Genomic DNA, 20,622 nt, shown 5'->3' with positions numbered 1-20,622 from the left:
AATAAAATCTTATTATACCAACCTAATACCTTTTTTTTGAGAAAAGAACAGATGGGAAAGGATAAGAAAGAAAGGAAGGGTGAACATTAGAAGGTGTAAGATTTTCCTATTCTTCCAATTTTTTTTGCTTTCTGGAAGAAAGTATAGACTTATTTAGTCACAGTAAAATTGATGTAGGAACACTTTTGCCTCAGAGAGCCATTCCCCCAGTGAAAGATTGTGGTAAGCGTCCTCTGACATGGACATGCACACAGACTTTCAGCAGTCATATCCTAGTCCTTCATATAAAAATGGCAATCATAACATACTGGTCTATTAAATCCAAGATATCCTGACCTAAATTAGTAATGTTCTTAGTGAAGAGAGAAAGGTTGACAGGTTTCAGTGATCATATAAAGGCAAAGGCATTTAAAGTAACTAATTCAGTATTATTTAAACTTCAGTTTGAATGGCTTGCTGTCAGATATTGTGTCATGCACTTGTGAGAGTACAAAAGAAAAATCTTAAAGATTTTTTTCCTATATACTCCACAGCTAACACTTAATGAGAAAAAAAGTCAGTTAGAACTGTCTTGTAGATTTTTATCTATTTATGAAGTTATCAGTAGTCAAACAAATATTAATAATAACAACTTTCTAAAAGAACAGATAAAAATGCACTGCAACTTTCAAAAGTCAATTTCAGCTTAGCAAGTAACATAAAAAATGGGTCCTTAACAATTTCTGGTGCATTACACTTCCAAAAATATCCTTAGTTCACTGTTGCATTTGAGCCTAGAGCATTCTGCATGTTACATTCAGAACATAGTGCTGATTCATCCCAATTTTAAAATCTAATTCAAATGACATATGTTGTCTTAGGCAATGTTCTTCAAGGGAAGTAGTTAATGCATGCACAACCCATATAGACTATTGTGTGTGCCTCTGACATCCTATTACTCCTAGAAAATAAGGTAGTTGTTTATTAGAGAAATTCCCTGGAAACCTGACTGTCAAGATGACTTTTCAGTATGCTGTAAAAGACTGTGCCATGAAAGGTAGAAGAAATAATTACAGAAGAAAACAGTGGGTGCTCAGAGAGTGAGTGGGTGCCCTTGGACGATATTATGCTGGAGGCCAGTGTGTATCTGTGGGTGATGTGCACTCTGTACTGTGTAGGTTCTTCTGAACGTAGGTCCTGATCACTACATTGGAAAGCCAACATAACCAGAAATATTCAATTGGTGCAAATGTTCTCAGCTTGAGAAAAGCTCACCTCCCAGTACAAGCAGTGACTTTCCTGTTGATTTCAGACAAGTTTTTATTTGGTCTCAGTGTATTAGAGGACACATAGTGCATAACATTTTTCAAGTCACTTTTGGTTGAAACATAAGAAGAAAAAAAACCTGATGCTTTCAATATTAGGTAATGTTAGTCCTCCCTAAGATAATTTTTTTTTCATTTATAACCTGCTACCTGTCTGTTGTACATTAATTTTTAAATAGTATGGCATCACAGAAGCACACTTCTCAATCATCTCACTTGCTCAGTGAGAAGAGTAGAAACTTTAATACTCAGTAGAATCTTCAAGATTAACTTTATTATCTAAGCTCTCTTCAATGCCACAGTGTGATGTACAAGCAGAGTGTCACTCTGTAGCTCTGATCCATCTGTGTGGTCCTGTTCAGTGACAAGCAGGACTCTCAGTCCTAAAAGTATTACATTTAGCTGACTGTCAGTTCATATTCTTGATAGCAAAGCTGCTTGGCCTGCAAAGGTTTATAATTTGGGCTCAATCCTGTTTTGATATTTTGTGCTGCTTCTGATTCCAAACTGAATGTAATTCTCCACTCAAGCGCTTCCTTACCCTTCCTTATAGAATTGTAATTTTGGAAGGTTTTAGTTGATTCATGGTTGGTTTGTTTGTTTGGTTTTGTTTTTTGGGGATTTTTTGTTTGTTTATTTTTTGTTTGTATGTTTTTTGGTTTTGCTTTGTTTTGTTTTTTCCTGAACAGAAGTGCCATATACAAAACCAAACTCTAAATGCTTTTAAACTTCCAATAGCCATAATTGTTAATTAATCATTTGGTGGAGCTACTAAAACATATAATGATAAATATACACAAATCTAAGTAGAAAAAGGGAATAACAAAGTATATATGGTCTCATGAAGATTTTCATTCTAGCTCTATGGAAGTATGAGGTAGAAATGCTAGACAAGACATTGTGAGTGAATGAAGCTACCTGAATGAAGAAATACTTATTTAAAAATGGTATCTCAACACCATGTGGAGCTTGTTTTGAATAAATTTTTTCCCAATTCTTGAATGCTGTGAAAACTGTTAGAATTAGAACTCATTAGTTTCTCATGGCTGTGGTGTCTTAGATCTGCAAATCCTTTAGTCCAGCTAGGGTCTAGTTGTACCCTTTTTCCTACAGCTAGCCATGGAGGCACTTTCAAGCCCTTTCTTTACTCTTCATCTCTCAAATTGTGCCAACACTCAGCCTAGCAAATGGTGTTTCATTGCAACTACATTCCTGTTTGCTTTTAATCAACTGTTACTTTTTTGTCCTAAACATGGTTATGATGTATTAAGGGAAAATGCAATTCCTGTCTACAATATGTAGACTGTGGATATTAAGACATTTACGTAAAAATTGCATTTGTTGCAGAATTTCTCCCTCTGTTTTATGCAGCATGCCTATCTTACAAGCTTAATTAATGCTTTTTGCATAATGCAACTTATAAAAAGGCAAATTAGAAAAAGGCCTAAGATTAACAAAACATTTTTATTTTTTTTTAAATTATTTTTTGTCAGTATGCCGTAACTGGCAGAAGCACTGGCAGAAATTAAAATACTTCCTAACTGGATACCTGAAATATTCTGGAATATGAAAGGGGCAGGGGGGGAAAGTGACCTTTAATAATGCTCTGGAGCCATAATCATTGTACTTAGTATCAAGTTCCAAAATCCTGTTAAAGCATTCCTCAGCAGCTTTTCTTCATTATTACAGCCTCATTGTGAAGACCAGCATGGTTTTCTAAGCCAGCCTTTTGTCACCATTACATAGTCCTGGTGTTTGGAGCTACTTGGCATTCTTGAGAGCCCCAGAACTTCTAAATGACCTCACAGCTCAGCTAGGGCAGAGCCAAATTAACTGAAACAGATGAACGAACAACCTGTATTCTTTTTTTGTAATTCCCAGTTGCTTTTCTATCCCCTGACTGATTATGTTGCCATTGACCGTGAAACTAAACTCAGACATTTGTGTTCAGTACTTACTTTTGTGGTAAGAAAAGTCTATTAATGGACTTTGCAAGACTTTTGGAAGGATAAACCTGCAAACTGTCAAAGTATGTTATTAACAGAATAATCGTAGTTGTAAAAAAAAACCCACAGTAAAAGTTGCTAATTTTTATAAACTCAAGCATCATAAACCCAGTATGTCAAGTATTATAATTCAGTTTTCATAATGGATTTCATTTTATTATAATCCATTTTTCAAGTACCATAATACATTTTCTACAGCTAAAGAAAGTAAGATTAGAAATCAAAATAATATATGAAGATTCCAAGTTTTCCTTCAAAGTTTAGAAGTGCCGATTGCAAACAGGACTCCAAACAGAATTCCATGTGCTCTTTATATTTGTTTAAAAAAACCTATTCAAACTCCCCATTTCGGCATAACACAACAGCTACATTTTCCTCTCTCCCTCACTCAAGTCTGGCTTTAGTCTTCTTATGCTGATCTGCTCCTTAGAATCAATTCTTCCACATTATATTAGGTTTTTTAGCAAATTTCAAGCTTTTATGGTGAAACTTCCATTACAGCACAGTTCAAACCATCTTCATTTCTCTGAAACATGTTTCACCACATACTTATGCATAAGCTTGTGCCTTCATGGCATACATACAAATAGTCCTTACTGATAAAACTCATTTTCTCTCATATTTTTTGAAGATCAAAAAAGATGTAAAAGTCAACATATTACTGTGTCTCTTTAACATAGCTTAAACATGAAAAACTTTATAAATTGTCATCTCATATTCAAGTGAACAATATAAGTTTAAATTATTTTAATGCTACAAAGGGTTATTCCTTTAGTGGTACTTCTCTAAACTTAGGATGGTGGCAAATTACTGCAATTAGCAAAGACAGTCAGTGTCTACAGGCAAGATTGCCTGAGTAACCCCCACTAAGTATTTCTTCGTGTTGTCAAGCTAATTCTTCTATGAAGAAGGGTTATTACTACAGCATGAAAGAGCCAGCAACAGATTTGTATGTCAGCAGTATGTGAATCTCAGTGTTTTCCTGAGCTCTTCAATGCAGTCTCTACCTAGACACACAAGATAGATGTGCCATGACATTTATACTTGGTCTTTCCTAACCAATCTCAAACAACTTGTTTGCTTTGTGGACTAAATTCACCTCAGATATATCCTTAGCACTATTCAGTGTTAGATTTTTATTTCAGTTGTTATGTATTCAGATAAGGTGTATGAGAACATCTTATTCCTCCTCTGATAAATTTTAATCTGTTCTTGGTTGTGGAAGCAGAAAACCTTTTTTGCAGTTAAGTTTTTGTCTTTTGTTGTTAGGAAGGCAAGAGGAAAGTAGTGATCCAAAGGTCTGATGTTAAGACTAGACAGAACCTGTGAGATTCAGCAAGACAGAAAAACCTTTCTTAGTGAAAGTGACAATGTGGGAGATACGAAAATTGTTTACCGAGTCGATCTGCCTGATGACTTCAATTTGAATGCAGTTTGATTGCAAGATTTCCTAATCTCTAATCCTAACCAAATTTCAGGTTGCTCCTTATGTCTATACAGCCTAAGTGCTGAGATTTCAATTAGAAACACTGAAAACAGAATTTAAGCTTGGGCATGTTCAACATGAATGCCAGCCAGCCAGAGACAACTTTGGAAGTGTAAGAGAAAGTTAAGCAACCATTTAAACATTGCCTGCATTCTTCTGTTTTAATTAATCATTAGACTGAAGTTGTAGTAAACATCTGTCAGTGTGCAATGCACTACAGTATGAAGCAAAATGGATTACTGCAAACCACTGCTGAATGCTAAAACAAACCTGTATTAAAACTGAAAATCATTTATGTAATCCATTTTCTTTTCCATTGCAACAGATGAGGAATGTGTGTATGGTTACTTGCCATGTGGAGAACAGCATAAAAATGCATAGAAGAAGGAGCCACAGTAACAAATACAATAGGAAAACATTCCTATTGTCACAGATCTTTAAGGAGTATTTTGACAAAGAAACCAGATAAAATTAAGAGATGAAGACTGAGTCTGCAGAACTATGAATTAAAAAATGAACATAAGATTCAAAAGCCAAAGCCAAGCTATGAGTATGCAGATGTTTGTGTTTCACAGTATCCTTTGAGAGCTGTCATCACTCTTAACTGCAGTGTGAAGGGAGAGTATATATAAAATTTATATCTTGTCATGTAGTGCCAAAACCACTCTGGGTAGTTTTGAGGAAGTACAACGTGTGACTGAATGACTTTAGACTGCAAGCTGTTTTATATGCTATTTATTTATATTACTTCCAAAATAATGCATTAAAGCCATTAAACTAAACCATAATCTATGGGAACATACTCTTAGATCAGTAAAAAGATGTAGGATTTCATGCTTAATGATGAGGCTGCCATTGTTTAACTCATCTTGGTAACTGTCTTACATAAGAGAGCTGTAATAGTGCCATAATAAAGAATAATAAATGTTGGGATTAAAATTGTGACATAAGTGCCCTCTTCAAAGATACTTTGAGGCATGCTAGGATTCTTACATTGAATTGTATAGATAGTTAAAAATAGGAATTAGGCCCAAGAGAACAAACATTGTTTTTACCACCACATTCGCAGCAGTGCTCTACCTACCACCCTTCAACTATGCCTTAGAGACTGAAGGAAAAAAAAAAAGTCAGAATTCATTTTGCCATGCATATATTATCAGGGGAAAAAAAATTAAAAACACCACCCCTCGTGGCCCATGAAAATGACTGACTAGAAGTTTCAGGTTCGGATCTTGATTACAGTAAATTTTAGGAGAGAAATCAGTGCCTGAAGTCCTAGCAGTTGTTTCTTTTTTACACAATAAAATGTAAAGGGATATAGTACAGAGAATGAAGGACAATGACTGGAGTTTCCCAGCTCCATTGCTCCTTTGTTCTAGGTTGAGATCAACTCACAGGCCAGATTACGTCTCACTCTGTATGTTGTGTAGGACTGTTTATGCTGCTGAATCTTTCTAGCAGGTCCAAGATGTGGGAAGGACTTTATTTAAATACTGCACCCAGGTCCATTCACCACATAGCTTAAAATTACCTGGACTTTTCTGGATGTACTCAGTAGTATGTAATTTATACATATCCATGTATATGCCAGAGGAAGCAAACGCAACAATACTGAGGAATTTATGTTTGGAGTTAGAGGGTGTTGATAAGCAGACATGAGTTTAACCTTCAGGGAGCTAAGCTCTAAATGGTGAACACTGATTTTTTGCAAGGTAGAGTTGTCCAGTGAACAGGACACTTGTCTTAGGCTTGGTAAAACTTAATTACAGGTTTGTTTTTTTCCTGTAGACCTTGAGACAATGTCAAATAAATCCCCCATGGTGGATCCATCAGGATCAGTGTAGCAAAGAAGTAAAACAGATTTTATTGTTTATTAAGCAACAGAACAGATAACCAAAAAAATAGTTTACTCCATTCTATTTTTTCCTCAAATATTTTGTAATAGGAGATTTGATGGGAGTTGAGGAGCATATATAGGTACTTGCTTAAATGGAAGTTGAGCAGACAACAGCTTCAGTCAGAGATTGCATTGTACTTCGCTAAATGTAAGCGTCAGGTTATCAGTTATATTCTTAACCTAAGGTAGAAATACTTTGTTGAATGGAAAGCATACAAAATGAAGTCATCCTCTCAGTAAATTCACAGAGATCTTAACATTAATTTCAGTAGACCACAACTCTACAAAAGGTGTAAAAATGGAATTTAGAATAGGCAATGCAACGGGTAACTGAGGAATGGGGCAACCCAAGTGAACTCTGAGACAATCACCTGAACCAAAATCTTTATTTAAACTCCAGCAAAAGTTCATGAAGGATTTGTATTTGAAAAAGTTAGGAGATAAAACACTAAGTGAAAGGAGTGTGCCAATTAAACGTCTTTTTCTTCTGCAATAAAAGAAATTAATGATAGTAGCACAAAAGTTACAATAGAAGACACCATCCATCAAGAAAGCTCTTAAAAAATACATTGTAGTGAACAATTGTGCAGTGGCAGGGGGATGAATTAGATGACAAAAAGAATATTCATTTGGAATATCTGAAATGAGCTTTTGTTCTTATTTGCTACTGGAGCAGAGGAAACTGCATACAGAGAAAGTTACAGACATCACAGAGTCAATGCAGATGTACAGTAGCTAACGATTAAATTTCAAAAGTCATTAATTGTTAATTAGAGATGAGTAAGACTCATTTTAAAAAGTATACACAAGTAACATATATGAACAAGGAAGAAAAAGCTCTGTATTTGCTGGCCACGTCAGTTAAATATGTTAGTTTTACATACACGTGAGAGAAGGAGATGTTTAACCCATTGTCTAGGAACACTGTGGGATCTTTCATAAGCAGCAGTACCTTGTAGATATTTGATCTTAGAAAGCAAAATTAAAGATGGACTAGAGAATGCTGGAGAGACAAGAAGTTCAACTCTGTAATTTTGGGTGACTCTTCACTCTAAAAGTGACTCTTACAAAACTGTAAATGACGCCAGCGCTAGTAGTGCCTTTACTGACAAAGCAACATCTTCTATCACCTGAGCAGAGTGAGCAGAACTGGGTGCTGATAACAGGGTCCACCAATAGTCCCCAGCTAGGCAAACTGGTGATTCAGGTTAAAGGTCCATCCAGGGAGTCCAGTCAATAGCAGAAGATGGGAGCACAGAGCTGGGAGAAAGGCTGCAGCTTAGGGCCATTCAGAGACAGGGCTGGGAACTGGCACTCTGACAGCACCACATACACAGGGGCTGGTGGCCTCTGTCTGAGCTGAAATGGGATGGATGAGATGCAGATTCTGAGTTGAGTTACACTGTTATAAAGATCTTTAGAATTTAATTAAAGAAGTCCCACTTCCTTTGCTTGTTCAATTTTCCTTTTAACACAAGACTAGAACAGTAATTTTCCTTGTCTCTTAGCTATCAACTCTCTGACAATCTTTTTTTATTCTTTATTACAGGTAAGTGTTGTTGGTGATTGTGGCAGCTCTTAATGTGGAGGCATAGATGTCCTTCCCCAAAATTGCTTTATAAACTTACTTAAGTCTCATTAAACCTCATTCCTTGCCACAAGTCTTTGTTTTATCAGCAAAATGCAGTGGCAATGTAGTCTATCAAGAAATTGTACAGCAAATTTTAACAGTAAGTAGCAAGTTTCCATAGATACATAGAGATATCTTTTACTGGTATTTACACATTTGCATGTTATAGTTGAAAGCAAAGTTTTTTCTTGAGATTCCTTAACAGAAGGCAACAGCTGCAGAGCACTTTTCTGGTTTTGAGGGTCACCATTTGTGAAAAAACACTGAAGTGTCAGCTTGATATGTATTTATGTCTGTTTTCCACTATTTAAGCTACACAATCCCATGAAAGATTTAAATAGCATCAAATATCTAATTCAGAATATGTAAGTCACGGGAGGAAATGAGTCTTTAGGTTACTTACATCACATTTTTGTTGGACAAAAAGCAGCTCCTTTCTCCCCTCTGAACTGTGTTCTTTTATCCTGTTTCCATAATTTTCTTAGCTTTTTTCTCTCCTTTCCCTCACTATTTCTGAGCTTCTAGTCTCACTGAGAGTGAAACTCCTTTGGACCCTCTTAACTGATACACAGTGAGTCTTTCCCTTCTGCAACTGCAGGAGTGGTAATAAACTCTGACTTTCATGAAGGTTTTCCTGTAATTTGCCTTTTCTGTTTTTTAGTCTCACAAGTTTCTTCACTTTTACTGTTTTCTCTAGAGAAGTCTGTTATCTTACAAGATTTTTTGGGGGGGGTTGAGTGGGTGGGTTTTTTAATGTTTTTTTTGGGTTCTCTATTTATTCCTGGTTTTCTATTTTGATAATATCAAGAATATGTATCTTTCTGCACTGTATCAAATATTTGAATCACTTATTAATGTTTCTTGCCATAAAGTTTCTTGTCCATTAAGATCTTTTAATCTGTTTTATTATTGAAGATATTTTGTTTCCCTGCTTCCTAACTTGCTTTGTCAACATCATGTTTACTCTTCTTTTTCTCCCTTGGTTTATTTTTTTCTCTCTCTCTACCTGATCTTGGCCATTGCATGGAGGCATCCCAAATGGTCTCCCAAATCCCTCATTTGTGTTCAGTGCTTCAGAGACAACAGCTGGAGGAAGAAGAACCAACATCAAGTGTCATTTATGTAAACTATCTCCTAAAGTATTTTAATTTGCTAACTTGATGTTCATATCAGAGCAGCTGCAGCTGAATTTGGGTGACACAGTATGGACATATTATTTGGTAAGCATGAAATAGCATAACTGCCAAAGAGGAAAAGAACATTTCTAGCTTGAACAGACCACAGAAAATTATTTATATCAAGCTCAAGAAAATTGACCTAATCAACTGATACACATTTCTGCTAACAATATTTTAGGTAGGAAAGTGTTTCTCCTGACAGGCATGACAAATACTGTTACATTATTTTCTTGCCTCTGCTCTGTTCTGTGACAGTGGCAACAGATTTATTGTTAGGCTCAGGCAGAGCTATTTATACCCTGGGACTTGCAGTGCTCCACTCCCTACCAGCATGTCTCTGCTTTACTCTGGAAGATAGAGACAAATAAGGGGGGGGGAAGAAGAAGGAAGAATTAATTCCTGACCTTTTTAAAAAATATATTTCTAATCATAGTAAGAAAGTAAACCCAACTTCCTTTCTTATTTGTACTCCCCTTTTCCTAGTTTATATTGCAGACTAAGGGGCTGGTATGGCTGCAGCATGGAAGGAACAAGCCTAATCTTCTGTACACCAATGAACTATTCCTCATACAAAACAAAACAAAACAAAACATGAATAAACTAAACTGAACTACACTTAACTAAACTGAACTAAAAGCCCCCCAAAAACAAGCAAAACAAGCAACCTCCCCCCCACCATTTCATTATTTGGATTTCTATATGCATGACTGAACAGTCTACTAGTCAAATGATTTTGTATTCAATGAGTGACAGACCTGAAGTAACCTTTCATCAAAATTATTCTGATCTCTCCATTTAAGTCCTATATAAGGAACAGCTAAAATGTATTCATCTCATCTGCAGTCCCAGGAGATCCTTCTTTGTTCTTGTTTTTAGTAGGAAGGAGATTTTAGAAAGTTATAGCACTTCAAACAGGTAACACCTGGTTTTTACTATGCTGCACACATGGATTCCTTAAAGCTGGAAATTAGGAGAGAGCCAAGGTTCCTTCCCTTTTCAATCACTTACTGTCTGGAGAACAGCTGAAGATCTCTGCATCTATCTTACCTACCAAAGCAAGAAAATATTTCCATTGCTTTTCTAAAATTCTTCTCTCAAGCATTTGTGCTGACAGGAGGACTGTGAAATTTAGTTTGGTTTTTGCATAGAGGTTGAAGCTGGCAAACTGCTGGAATTCTCTGAAATACCTTAACCTTGAACAGGTCCTTATGAAAACAGAAAATAGACTTCTAGAGATTTTCTTAGGAATAAATTTACATAAGAGTTCCTGCTGATCATCTTAAAGAGACTATCCTGTGATATGTCCTTTTGGTGCTTAGGTCTAATTCAGGATTGTCCTGGTTTGGTTTGGTGGGGTTTTTGGTAGTAGGAGAAAGGCCCCAGGGGTGGCTTCGGTAAGAAGCTGAGAAGCTTTCTCCTCCAAAACCAGCCAAGGAGCCATTAGAGGGACAATAGATACGCCTCTGCACTTAAAATACGAAATAACTGAGATGAGAGCTGAACAGAGCAAGCACTTAAAGAAGAAGATCTGAGCTGGAGAGGCAGAGCGGTGCTGGTGGTTGGTGAGGAAGAAGGGGAAGAAGGTGCCCAAGCAGAAGTTTCCCTGCAACCCATGGCGAGATGGCAGCTGTCTCCCTGCACTCATGGAGGAACATGGTGGAACATTCTCTGAAGGCACCAGGAGGGGTGAAACTGGCCAGTGGACTTGGATTCTGTGGCCAGTGGACTTGGATTTTGCAGCTGTGGAAGACCTCAGCACCACGGGAGGTGACCGTTCCCGAAGGAGCTCCTGACTCCGTGGGAAGCCCAGGCTAGAGCAGCTCCGGATCTCGTGGGAAGGACTCATGAAGGAGAAGTTTGTGGAGGACTCTCTGCCATGGGAGGGACCCACAGGGAACCAGGGGAGGACTGTAAGGAATCCTTCTTCCTGAGGAGGAAGAGTGGCTAGGGGGTTGGTTCTTTGTTGTTGTGTTAGGCCCAAACCATGAAAAGGATTTTTAAGGAGTTTTGCATTTTTTTAAACATTGGCTCGTTGGTCACTTTATTCTACATGGCAGACATTCAGTAAACCTCTACTTTCCATTTCCTCAAGTATGTTAGTTGTAAGTGGTAGGCTCATAAGAACCTTAGTGATACAGGTTTAAACTTTCCTACCCACCTCCCCCCCGGACCCCAAGACTCAATTTCCATCTGAAACACTGGATATTAGCACACCACCAAGCTATCAGGTAATATCCTTTTTTGTAGTTCTAATTGGCATAATACCTGCACAATGTTTCCAACTTTTCTTTCTAGTAAATACAAAGGACAGAAATTCCTATTTACTTTCAGCTGTTCTCCCCAAAGTTTAACACCATTTGTAATCTTTTGCTAGTTATATATTCTAGCAAAGACATGCAATTTCTAACAGTGGGACAAAAACTACTGTAATATATTTCAGCTGCTAAACTGCACATACTATAGGCTTTACAATAAAACCAGAAATTCAGTCATTCCAAATGTATTATTTTTTTAATATATAGAACTGTCTGATACTGACTTTTTTTGCACCATATTACACCAAAACACTGACAAAAGGAACCCCTTAGCTGTGTTGTCATTTATACTTAAGCGATACTATTTTCTAAAAAAAACCAAGATATTTTTTCAGATTTCCTAAGTATCCTAGTAGCTTTTAAATAGTAAAACAAACCAACCAAACAAAAAAAACCAACAAAATGACACAAAGTCAAGCATCTTGAGACACCTGTAAGGTGATTAATATTGTTATTTGGCAGTGCATAGAATTCCAGATTTCTTCATTTACAAAATTTCTACTTTAAATTTTTAAGGTAACTTTGCATAGCGTTTTTTTTTTTTTTTTTTTTCCAGAGTTCTTGCTATTTAGAGGTTAAACTCACTATCAGTGTTCAGATAAATTATTTGGAACACTTTATCATTCTGTGCATCAAGTATTTTTTTGACATCCAAATTTTGAAATATGTCTGGAGAAAATAATTTATACAAAACTTCCTGGGGATTATTTTTGTTTTGGTTAATTCAGATTTGTCTGAAACTATTTTCAGAAGTTTCTTAGGACTTCCTTTGCATCTTTGTCTGGTACGTTTGCTTGGTGTCAGGAAAATTGCTGTCTGAATCTTGCAGATCTGTTCATTTCACTCAGAATTATTGCATCCATTTTATGTAAGAGAGTAATGATTGTCCTCTGTTTTCTGTTAATAAAATGTGTTTTGAAGGACAATGAACAAGAGACAAAACACAATTCTGAATAAGTTTATCTTTGATTTTTGCCATCTTTGGGAAAGTGAGTATGCTTTGTTACATTGTGTGTGTCTCTCTTGGTTCTGAAGTGTATCTCTACTGACTCCAGCAGAAAACAATTATATGCAAATTAATACAGTTTCTCTCACAAACAAGGACTTCTTTATATAGATTGTAAATGACCAGTAATTTTTTGTGTGTGTGCAAGCATTATCTTCTGTCTTCAGTATGCCATCAACTGCCACTTGGATAATCTGAAAATGGCAATGCCCATTCAGCAAGTAAAGAGGTTCTTCACACAAATCGCTAGCATATATCTGGATCGTGTGTATCAAGGTACTATGGCTATTTTTTCCAGGGCAATGTGTATCATTCCATGTTGCTGTCAACTAAGACTTCCAAAGATGAGGCGTAACATTGCATTATAGCACTTTCTGTTTTTTCAGCATAGTCTCTATACCCACGGATTCTTCCCATTTGGAACTTTCTTCAACAAGAAAACACTAAATTGTCAATCAATTCTTTTTGAAGATGATGGTGAACATTTCAGGAAAATAATATTTGTCATCTGCTACTGTTCAGCAGATAATCTTGACTTTTGAAGATAATTCAATGGAAGCTTCTCATAGTACAGCACTTCTGGGTAATGAACTCAGCCATGGGATTTCTGTCTTGACTTCAGCAGCTTGAACATTGTTTCAGTATGTCTTATAATTTTCCTCCAGCAGTACTGCTGTATGATTGTTAGTCATCCTCCAATGTGCTCTCAGTTTCAGAGGATATTTAATACTTCATTTTCTATACTTAAGATTTTAAAATCACTGCTACTACTGTGGGGTTTTTTCATGGTTTTACCACAAATACTGTATGTTCTGCACAGTTCTTTATCCAAGCATCTTCTAGCAACAACTGATTCTCATAAATTAACATTATGTCTTTTAATATTGCTCAGTTATTCTACACCTAAGCTGACTGACACACAATGTGCTGTCTTTTGACGTGACTATATAACACAGTAAGATATACAGATACTTAAAACAAGTGTCTAAAAAAATACATAAATTTTCACTGAAAAAACAATAAAGTTCTAAATTTTTAAGCTCAAATAGCATATTTTTTTAGCTGTTTGAGGAATGCACATAATAATAAAAATTACTTGAAGATTTTCCTTATAATAACCAAATAGTGTTATCTATGTGCTATATATAGTTCTACAATAATTTAGCAACTGAAACCTTATCTAAATTCTTCAACTGTTGAATAGGTGAACAGATACACAATATGTGTTACCTACTTTATATAAGATTAGCAGAGAACCTAAGAATTCTGAATGATTCTAAAGCTATAGGAAGAGGGAAAATAGAATTCAATCTAACAATAACAAGAGTTATTTGAAGAATATAATTTTCAAAGGAGTTACTGCTTTTATCTACTACTCTAGAAACATTGAATATCTGGTGTGAGTAGGAGCATGGGAGCTGACAATGGCTACAGAGCACACTAGAGATTCAGGAAGAGTTTGATATCTATTGACATTGGTATGCTACACCCAAAGGGTTATGCTCAAAGACATCTGAAGTCAAAAGGAGATGAGTTCCCCAATTTACAGTGAAGAAGTGTTTAACTTGTTCTTCTGCAGAAAGAACAAAATAGTATAAACAAAGGAGATGATAGCAGCAGCAAAACTATAAAGCTACTGTTGTAGATTAAATTCAGTGAAAGTGAGGTCTGGCTAATAACACAGCAATAGCTTCTATTCATTTCAAGAACTGCTTATCAGAAAACACCATTTAGCCATCAGTGATTAAGAATAGTGCTTTTGTAACTGAAGTGACATCTGTATCCAGTGTGTCACTTCATCTTGGGAATATTAATCTGTTTTACTGAGGGACTTCTATTAAATCTCACAGCTGCTACCTGTCTGTTAGTGCTACATCTGTCTGTATGGAAGGATAAATAGATGGGTGAAGGAATAAACTAGAAGAAGGGTCTGTTAGGGATGTTGAACTTTGAACAATTATGTTCATAGAAGATGTACTTGAACTAATTGCAACCTATTTATTTTGAGAATATTTGTATGTACAACTTCTGTAGTTTTTATTTTTTCTTAGCATGTGAAGAAAACAGCTATTCTGAGAGCTGAATAGGTGAAACTGGACAATTCAGAGAGCTGAAGAACTGCAGGAAAAATGGATGCTTAATAAAGTCGCTGTGAAGCATTGAGACGGGATTTTGAAGGGTGCATGAAGCTTTGAGTTTGCCTGCTGTTTTAGAATGGACCTGATATACTTGACTGTGAGGTAGCCCTAACAATTTTACTATTAACCTCACTGAGAAAGAAATATATAGTCATCTTTTATATAAAGTGAGTTTACTACCCAAATGCTTTACAGAACAAAGGTATCGTTAATTACTGAGAGATTAATTTGATCCTTATAGTTACCCCTTTGACAAAATGAGATTTTGTATCAGCTGAGAGAGACTGGGAGAGAGCTCTCTCTTACACAGTTCATCAGCTTTACATATTAGAAGTCTGACAGCTCTTTATGTCTCCTAGTATATTACACTGGCTGCTCCACAGCCAAAGACACTGACAGATACACTTTAGTTTTTATAATGCTTAGGAAATCGGCAGTTAAATCTCCCCTGCTGTTCCTCCAGCACCACATGAAATTCCAGATCCTCTATGAAACATCTTTGCAGTGCAACAGATGAACATTGCACAGTAATAGACTTTGATCTCCCAGAGCTCAGTGTTCTGCGAGGTATGCTAATGACACTATATAGCTGCATAGCTGATAAAATAGCATCAACTCTTTGAAACACTATCAATGTAATTCAGACATGATGTGATGTCATGCATGCCCTGACCCCAACATCACACATGATTTTGCAACAAGCCATATGCTCTGTATACAGCCAAAACTGAACAATTCTTTATTCTGTGGTGAAAAAAATACATTATTCAACTTCCTTATTTCTTTCTTTTCCCCATACTTACCTATATGAGCTATTTGTACTGACTGGCACTAACACAGAATCCCCCCACCCCACCCCCTTTATATTGCTATCTGTAAGCCCTTGAACTGGCATGGTGCTACATTGCACACTACCCAAAAAGTTGGCTGAAAATTCCATTTCAATGTCAGCACAAGTGTTCCATCAAAGATAGATGTGAGGTAAGATAGCCTGACCGCAAAGTTCTCATGTGCCCGATCTTACTGGAATTTCTTTCAGTTGACATTTTAATGGCTGATATATTATTTTTTTCTGTTCTTCTATCAAGGTGATACAGTGCCCTGAGTCTAAGTCTCAGGTGAGGCAAATGTTGCATGGTCTAAAAAGACACACAGTGCATTTATTAATAAAACCCTTTGGCTTTTTCTGTTGTCCATCTTTCCAATTAGACACTTTTAAAGAGCCTGAAGGAATGCTTAGTATGGAATTACATACCTTCCCAGAATGTAAATTCTAAATCTCAGTAAATGAGAAGCATATTTCTGCTCTGGAAAATGTTCCATGCGTAAGTTAAAAAAATTTAAGAGGGAGTATTATATTTTGTTTATTTCAATTCTGAGAAAATAGCAAAGAATTCGAGTATCAAAACCATCTTTCAAAGTCATGTGGGAAAGGTATTTACTTTTAGGAGGAAGATTTGCTATTTACTTGTAGAAGAAATATTCCCTCCCCTTCCCTTCCCCAGTAAGTCTGTGCCATGACTGCTATCATAGCCAGAGCTCTCAGCTTTTATAGCTCCTTCCCTTTTGCTGATTTCCAGGCAGCATTCAGAGAGGTTCTCCCAGTCTAATGTATGTAATAACCATCACCCCTCCGACCCTGATTTAAGTGCAAACTAAGTGAACTGGAGGTCCCCAGGCTCTGTCACTGAATTGGTTCCTAAAGGTAAAACTTCCTGTATTGTGGAAAGGATGCTGTGGGATTGAAGAAGCTTTAAAGAATCTCAAGGTCACCTACTGTCCTTTAAATTCAGGCTATAGGCTAGGACTTCAGCATGTGACTCTTTAATCCACTGAAACATTTCTTTCTTTAAACCTGTTTTTATCTTTAAAAATTGAGTATGATGTAGTTACAGCTTGGCGTATATCAGTTCATCTCTGCCCTTTCCACATTTTCTAGTGCTTTCCATTCTGTTGAATTGATTAATTGATAAATGAATATTAACCACTGTAGCACACATAAATCTGTGACAATGTGTTACTAGATTAACAAGCTTTCTGTGAACTTCAAGCATTTCAACAAAATACCAAAAAGAGTTTTTCCTACAGCATTTAAAAAAATGAGGTTATACAAAAAATGTTTTGTTTTGTTTTCAATAGAGTACTGAGAAATGTAAATTACTTAATGAATATGTATTTCTTGTGTCTGTATACACTCAAGTGGTAGGTAGTCTGACATCACAGACCTCAGATGTTTAGTATCCTACTTTTATTAAGAAAAAAGTACAGATTTTTTACTCTTTTTTTTTTTCTGGTCCATTTCTGGAGAGCTGTATGTTTCCCTTGCTGTGGGATGATGGTGTGCTTCCCTGAAGTGTCTGACTGTTACTGCCTTCTCTGACTGTTCTGTGATATTTGAGGAAAATAGTAGCCATTTTTTTGTTTGCTCCTTACTTTTTAAGTATTTTCTGATTCTCCAGTGTGCCTTCTGTTCAGGTTTGCTTCCTGAAGGAACCAACTGATATCTGCTTATTCGTAATCCAGGAAGTAATTAGTATTCTTAAACAGTAAAAATACTGACTGAAGTAACACTAGTGCAGACAGTTCAGAGTCTGCACACAGGAAATTAGGCTAAGAGAGAATGCCCAATCCATAATTGAAGACTGTTGCTTCCCACTTTTTTTCCCATTCATTTTACAAAGCAGAATGTCACCTAAAAATTGTACATTTATTTTTTTAATAAATATCTAAAGGCCTAAGACAGCACTTAAGCATCCATTATACCTCTTATACTCTGTCTCCTGATGTTTGCAATGAAAGCATGTGGTGGGGGCAGTGGGTTAATATAACAAAGAAAGGAAGACAGAAAAAGGTAAAAATGAAATTATTTTCATTAGCAAAATGAGAGGCAGACATGGCCTAGTAGTGTATGGATAGAGTGAAAGGGCAAAAATGCAGTTTAAGAAGTCTTGAAGAAGACAGTGCAATGGCTTAGTAAATATTTATGCAAATCTTGTTAGCACAGTTTATGTAAAAATGCAAAGTTCTTGTAAGTTTTCTATGATTTAGTTGATCAGAATTCTTTTAAGCTACTGAAATTATTATAATTATTTCATAAGTATTTGTAGCATGAAAATCACCATGTTTTGCTTATTTTTGTTTTGCTCAGTTTTGTTCTACTCTTCAAAACATTGCAGTTTCTGCTCAGAGTGAGGCTGTACCAAAAGACTGGTTTCTTGTGGTATAAATTAGAGTTCCATAAGACTAAGGTTCTTTTAGTTTGTCATTTTGTCACCAGCTTTTTTGTGTCTGCAAATTGCAGGTGAATCTGTCTGGAAAGTCTTCTTCTTCACCCCAAACTTCAGTCCTGAAAACTCCAATGGTTGCTATGATTCTCACGTTTGCTTCTGCCATGAAGGATTCATCACATGGCATGACCCCCCACTACTCTTTGATCTTTCCAAAGACCCAGAAGAGAAAGTCCCACTGACTCCAGAAACAGAGAGCCGTTTCTATGAAATCCTCAGGGTGATACACCTAGCAGTAGAGAACCATACCAGATCCCTGGATGCTGTCCCTAACCAACTGTCATGGGAAAAACTTCTCTGGAAGCCATGGCTCCAGCTGTGCTGCTCATCTCTCTTTCAGTCTTGCTACTGTGACTACGACTCAGAAGGGAGCCTGCTGGAAGCGCGTTCAGGATAAACAAGCTGCAGATCCCTTTCAGAAACTGGAACAAGAGAGTGTGGGTAGCTGACTTGAACCTCGGCAGTAATAGCCTTCAGAAAGTTTTGTAATGTAGGAGGACCTGTCTTTAAATACATCATTGCACTAGAAGAGAATTTATGTTAAGAAAATGTGCCAAGAGAAGGAGGGTGAGACATACCTTTTCTGTCTTTGTAATACAAAAATCAGTATGAAGCACATGTTGCCTTCCTCATCTGCAAATGGGTAAGCTCTAGGCATTTTTGAGATGAGCTAATTTTCTAGATCTTCAACTATCTTCTTGCACAGCAGGAAATTTACCTATAGTTTCTGTCACTTACAACCACTAAATGCACACATTCTTGTCTTTTTTGCTAAGTATTATCCACCATTAGTAGGACATAGCCTTGAGTAATTAAAAATAGAAAGATACTATTGAAAAGGTCCACCTGTGACTATAGTTTGATAATTGAAAGATAGATAAAGAACAGACCTGTTACAGCATACTAACAAATATGAAGTAGTAAACAGATTGCCAACAATCTAACATTGCATGTGCCATAAAAATCCACAGAGTTATGTAGTGGAAGATCTTGTGTCCACATTAAAATGTGTTTCCTAGCTGGTATCCTATTGCATGGCAGCAACTTTGTTTCAAAAGGAAACCACTTCAAGTGCACCAGTTGTGTGCTTGTGTGTGTACTGTATGTCAGTCTCCCTCTCTCTGTACATGTATATGCAAGCCAAATTCATACCCCTCCAATAACCCCCAAATCCTTCAGCCCCTAATATAGACATGGCTTTATGGTCATAACCCATGCTAAAATGAAAGATTTGGTCCGTACTTGGTATCTGAGTTCCAAATTCAAATTATAGTACAAAGATGTATTTCACTGTCTACCATACCTAATTCTTCCACTGATGAATGTAGAGTACATTACAAATAAATAAAATTTGTTCTTCCTTTAAATATCTTTTGCATCATTTAAGCTCTCTGAATAGGATCTATAATTTTCTGAGAAGAAACTTGGGCTTGAGCACTTAAAGCCAAATATAACTGTCTCTGAGTTCTTAGCAAGGCCCTGGGAAATCGACAGTACTTCAGGGCTGATTTCTGTATCCATTTTTATCTGCATCTTATTCAGGCACATTTTCTTTCCACACTACAGGCAGGCAAACTATTTTCTATGGCAGATTGTACCAGAGGAGAGCATATCAGCAAAATACTAAAATGATTTGATGTCTGATAATAGAAGGTGACTTGCTCCTTATCAGAAAACACTAGTTAATTCCAACATTATATTGTACTAAAATCCATTTGGTGGTATTAGCACATCACTAATGCAAAAGTGATCTGGGATGATAGTAATGCAGTAGCTTCATTCAGCCAACATTAAGTTTGTGACCTGATTCTTGGGAGCTATTGAAGCCTGTCCTGTAAAAATATATTGTGATATATGGTATATTTCTCTGTCTGTAAAAGCTAGACTTTATTTGACTTCTCTGCCACAGTTTAATTCAAAATTTCATTCTCAACACTATCTAGATGCCTGTCCTGGGAAATTTGGTACTCTTTTCTCGAAGTCCTATTTTTGATGTTTCCCTTTTTGTTCCCAGTAGTGTAAGTATGAGCTCTGCAAGCTCTCTGTAGGCAGAAAAATCCTGTGCATGTTGATAAGGTTGGTCTATTCAGCTGTTTCCCTGATAACCACTCAGGACCATTTATGTCATACATGGAAAGCTGTCAGATGGCCATTCATATGGCATAATTCCCTCCTTGCTTTATTTAATCTCTGAATGTACTACATAAACTTAGAAAGAAATATTAGGTTATCAGGAGTAGTCAGCATAGATTTGCCGAGGGGAAATCATGCTTGACCAATCTGATAGTCTTTTACAATGGCATGACTGGCTGAGAGCACTGGTTGCTCTCTACCTTGACTTCAGCAAGGATTTTAACACCATCTCCCATAATGTC

General features: G+C 36.5%; 1 protein-coding gene across 20 annotated transcripts in view; it reads left to right on the top strand.

Moving 5' to 3' along the window:
• Positions 1-20,622, top strand: part of STS (steroid sulfatase) — a 114,596-nt gene that overhangs the window by 83,460 nt on the left and 10,514 nt on the right. For 16 of the 20 annotated variants that reach the window (XM_051608187.1, XM_051608204.1, XM_051608198.1 and 13 more), the window contains one exon: positions 18,262-19,614. The exons of 3 other annotated variants lie outside the window; for them this stretch is intronic. In XM_051608187.1, coding sequence (XP_051464147.1) covers positions 18,262-18,644 — 383 coding nt within the window. In that variant the 3' untranslated portion in view covers positions 18,645-19,614. Of the gene's footprint in view, positions 1-8,242; positions 8,278-18,261; positions 19,615-20,622 lie in introns of those variants that run through there. One more of the 20 variants, XM_051608203.1, reaches the window with a different exon arrangement.

This window comes from Apus apus, chromosome 1 (assembly GCF_020740795.1).
Source record: "Apus apus isolate bApuApu2 chromosome 1, bApuApu2.pri.cur, whole genome shotgun sequence".
Lineage (NCBI taxonomy): Eukaryota > Metazoa > Chordata > Aves > Apodiformes > Apodidae > Apus > Apus apus.
Note: the sequence above shows the minus strand (reverse complement) of the source record. Positions and strands in the feature narration are given on the sequence as shown.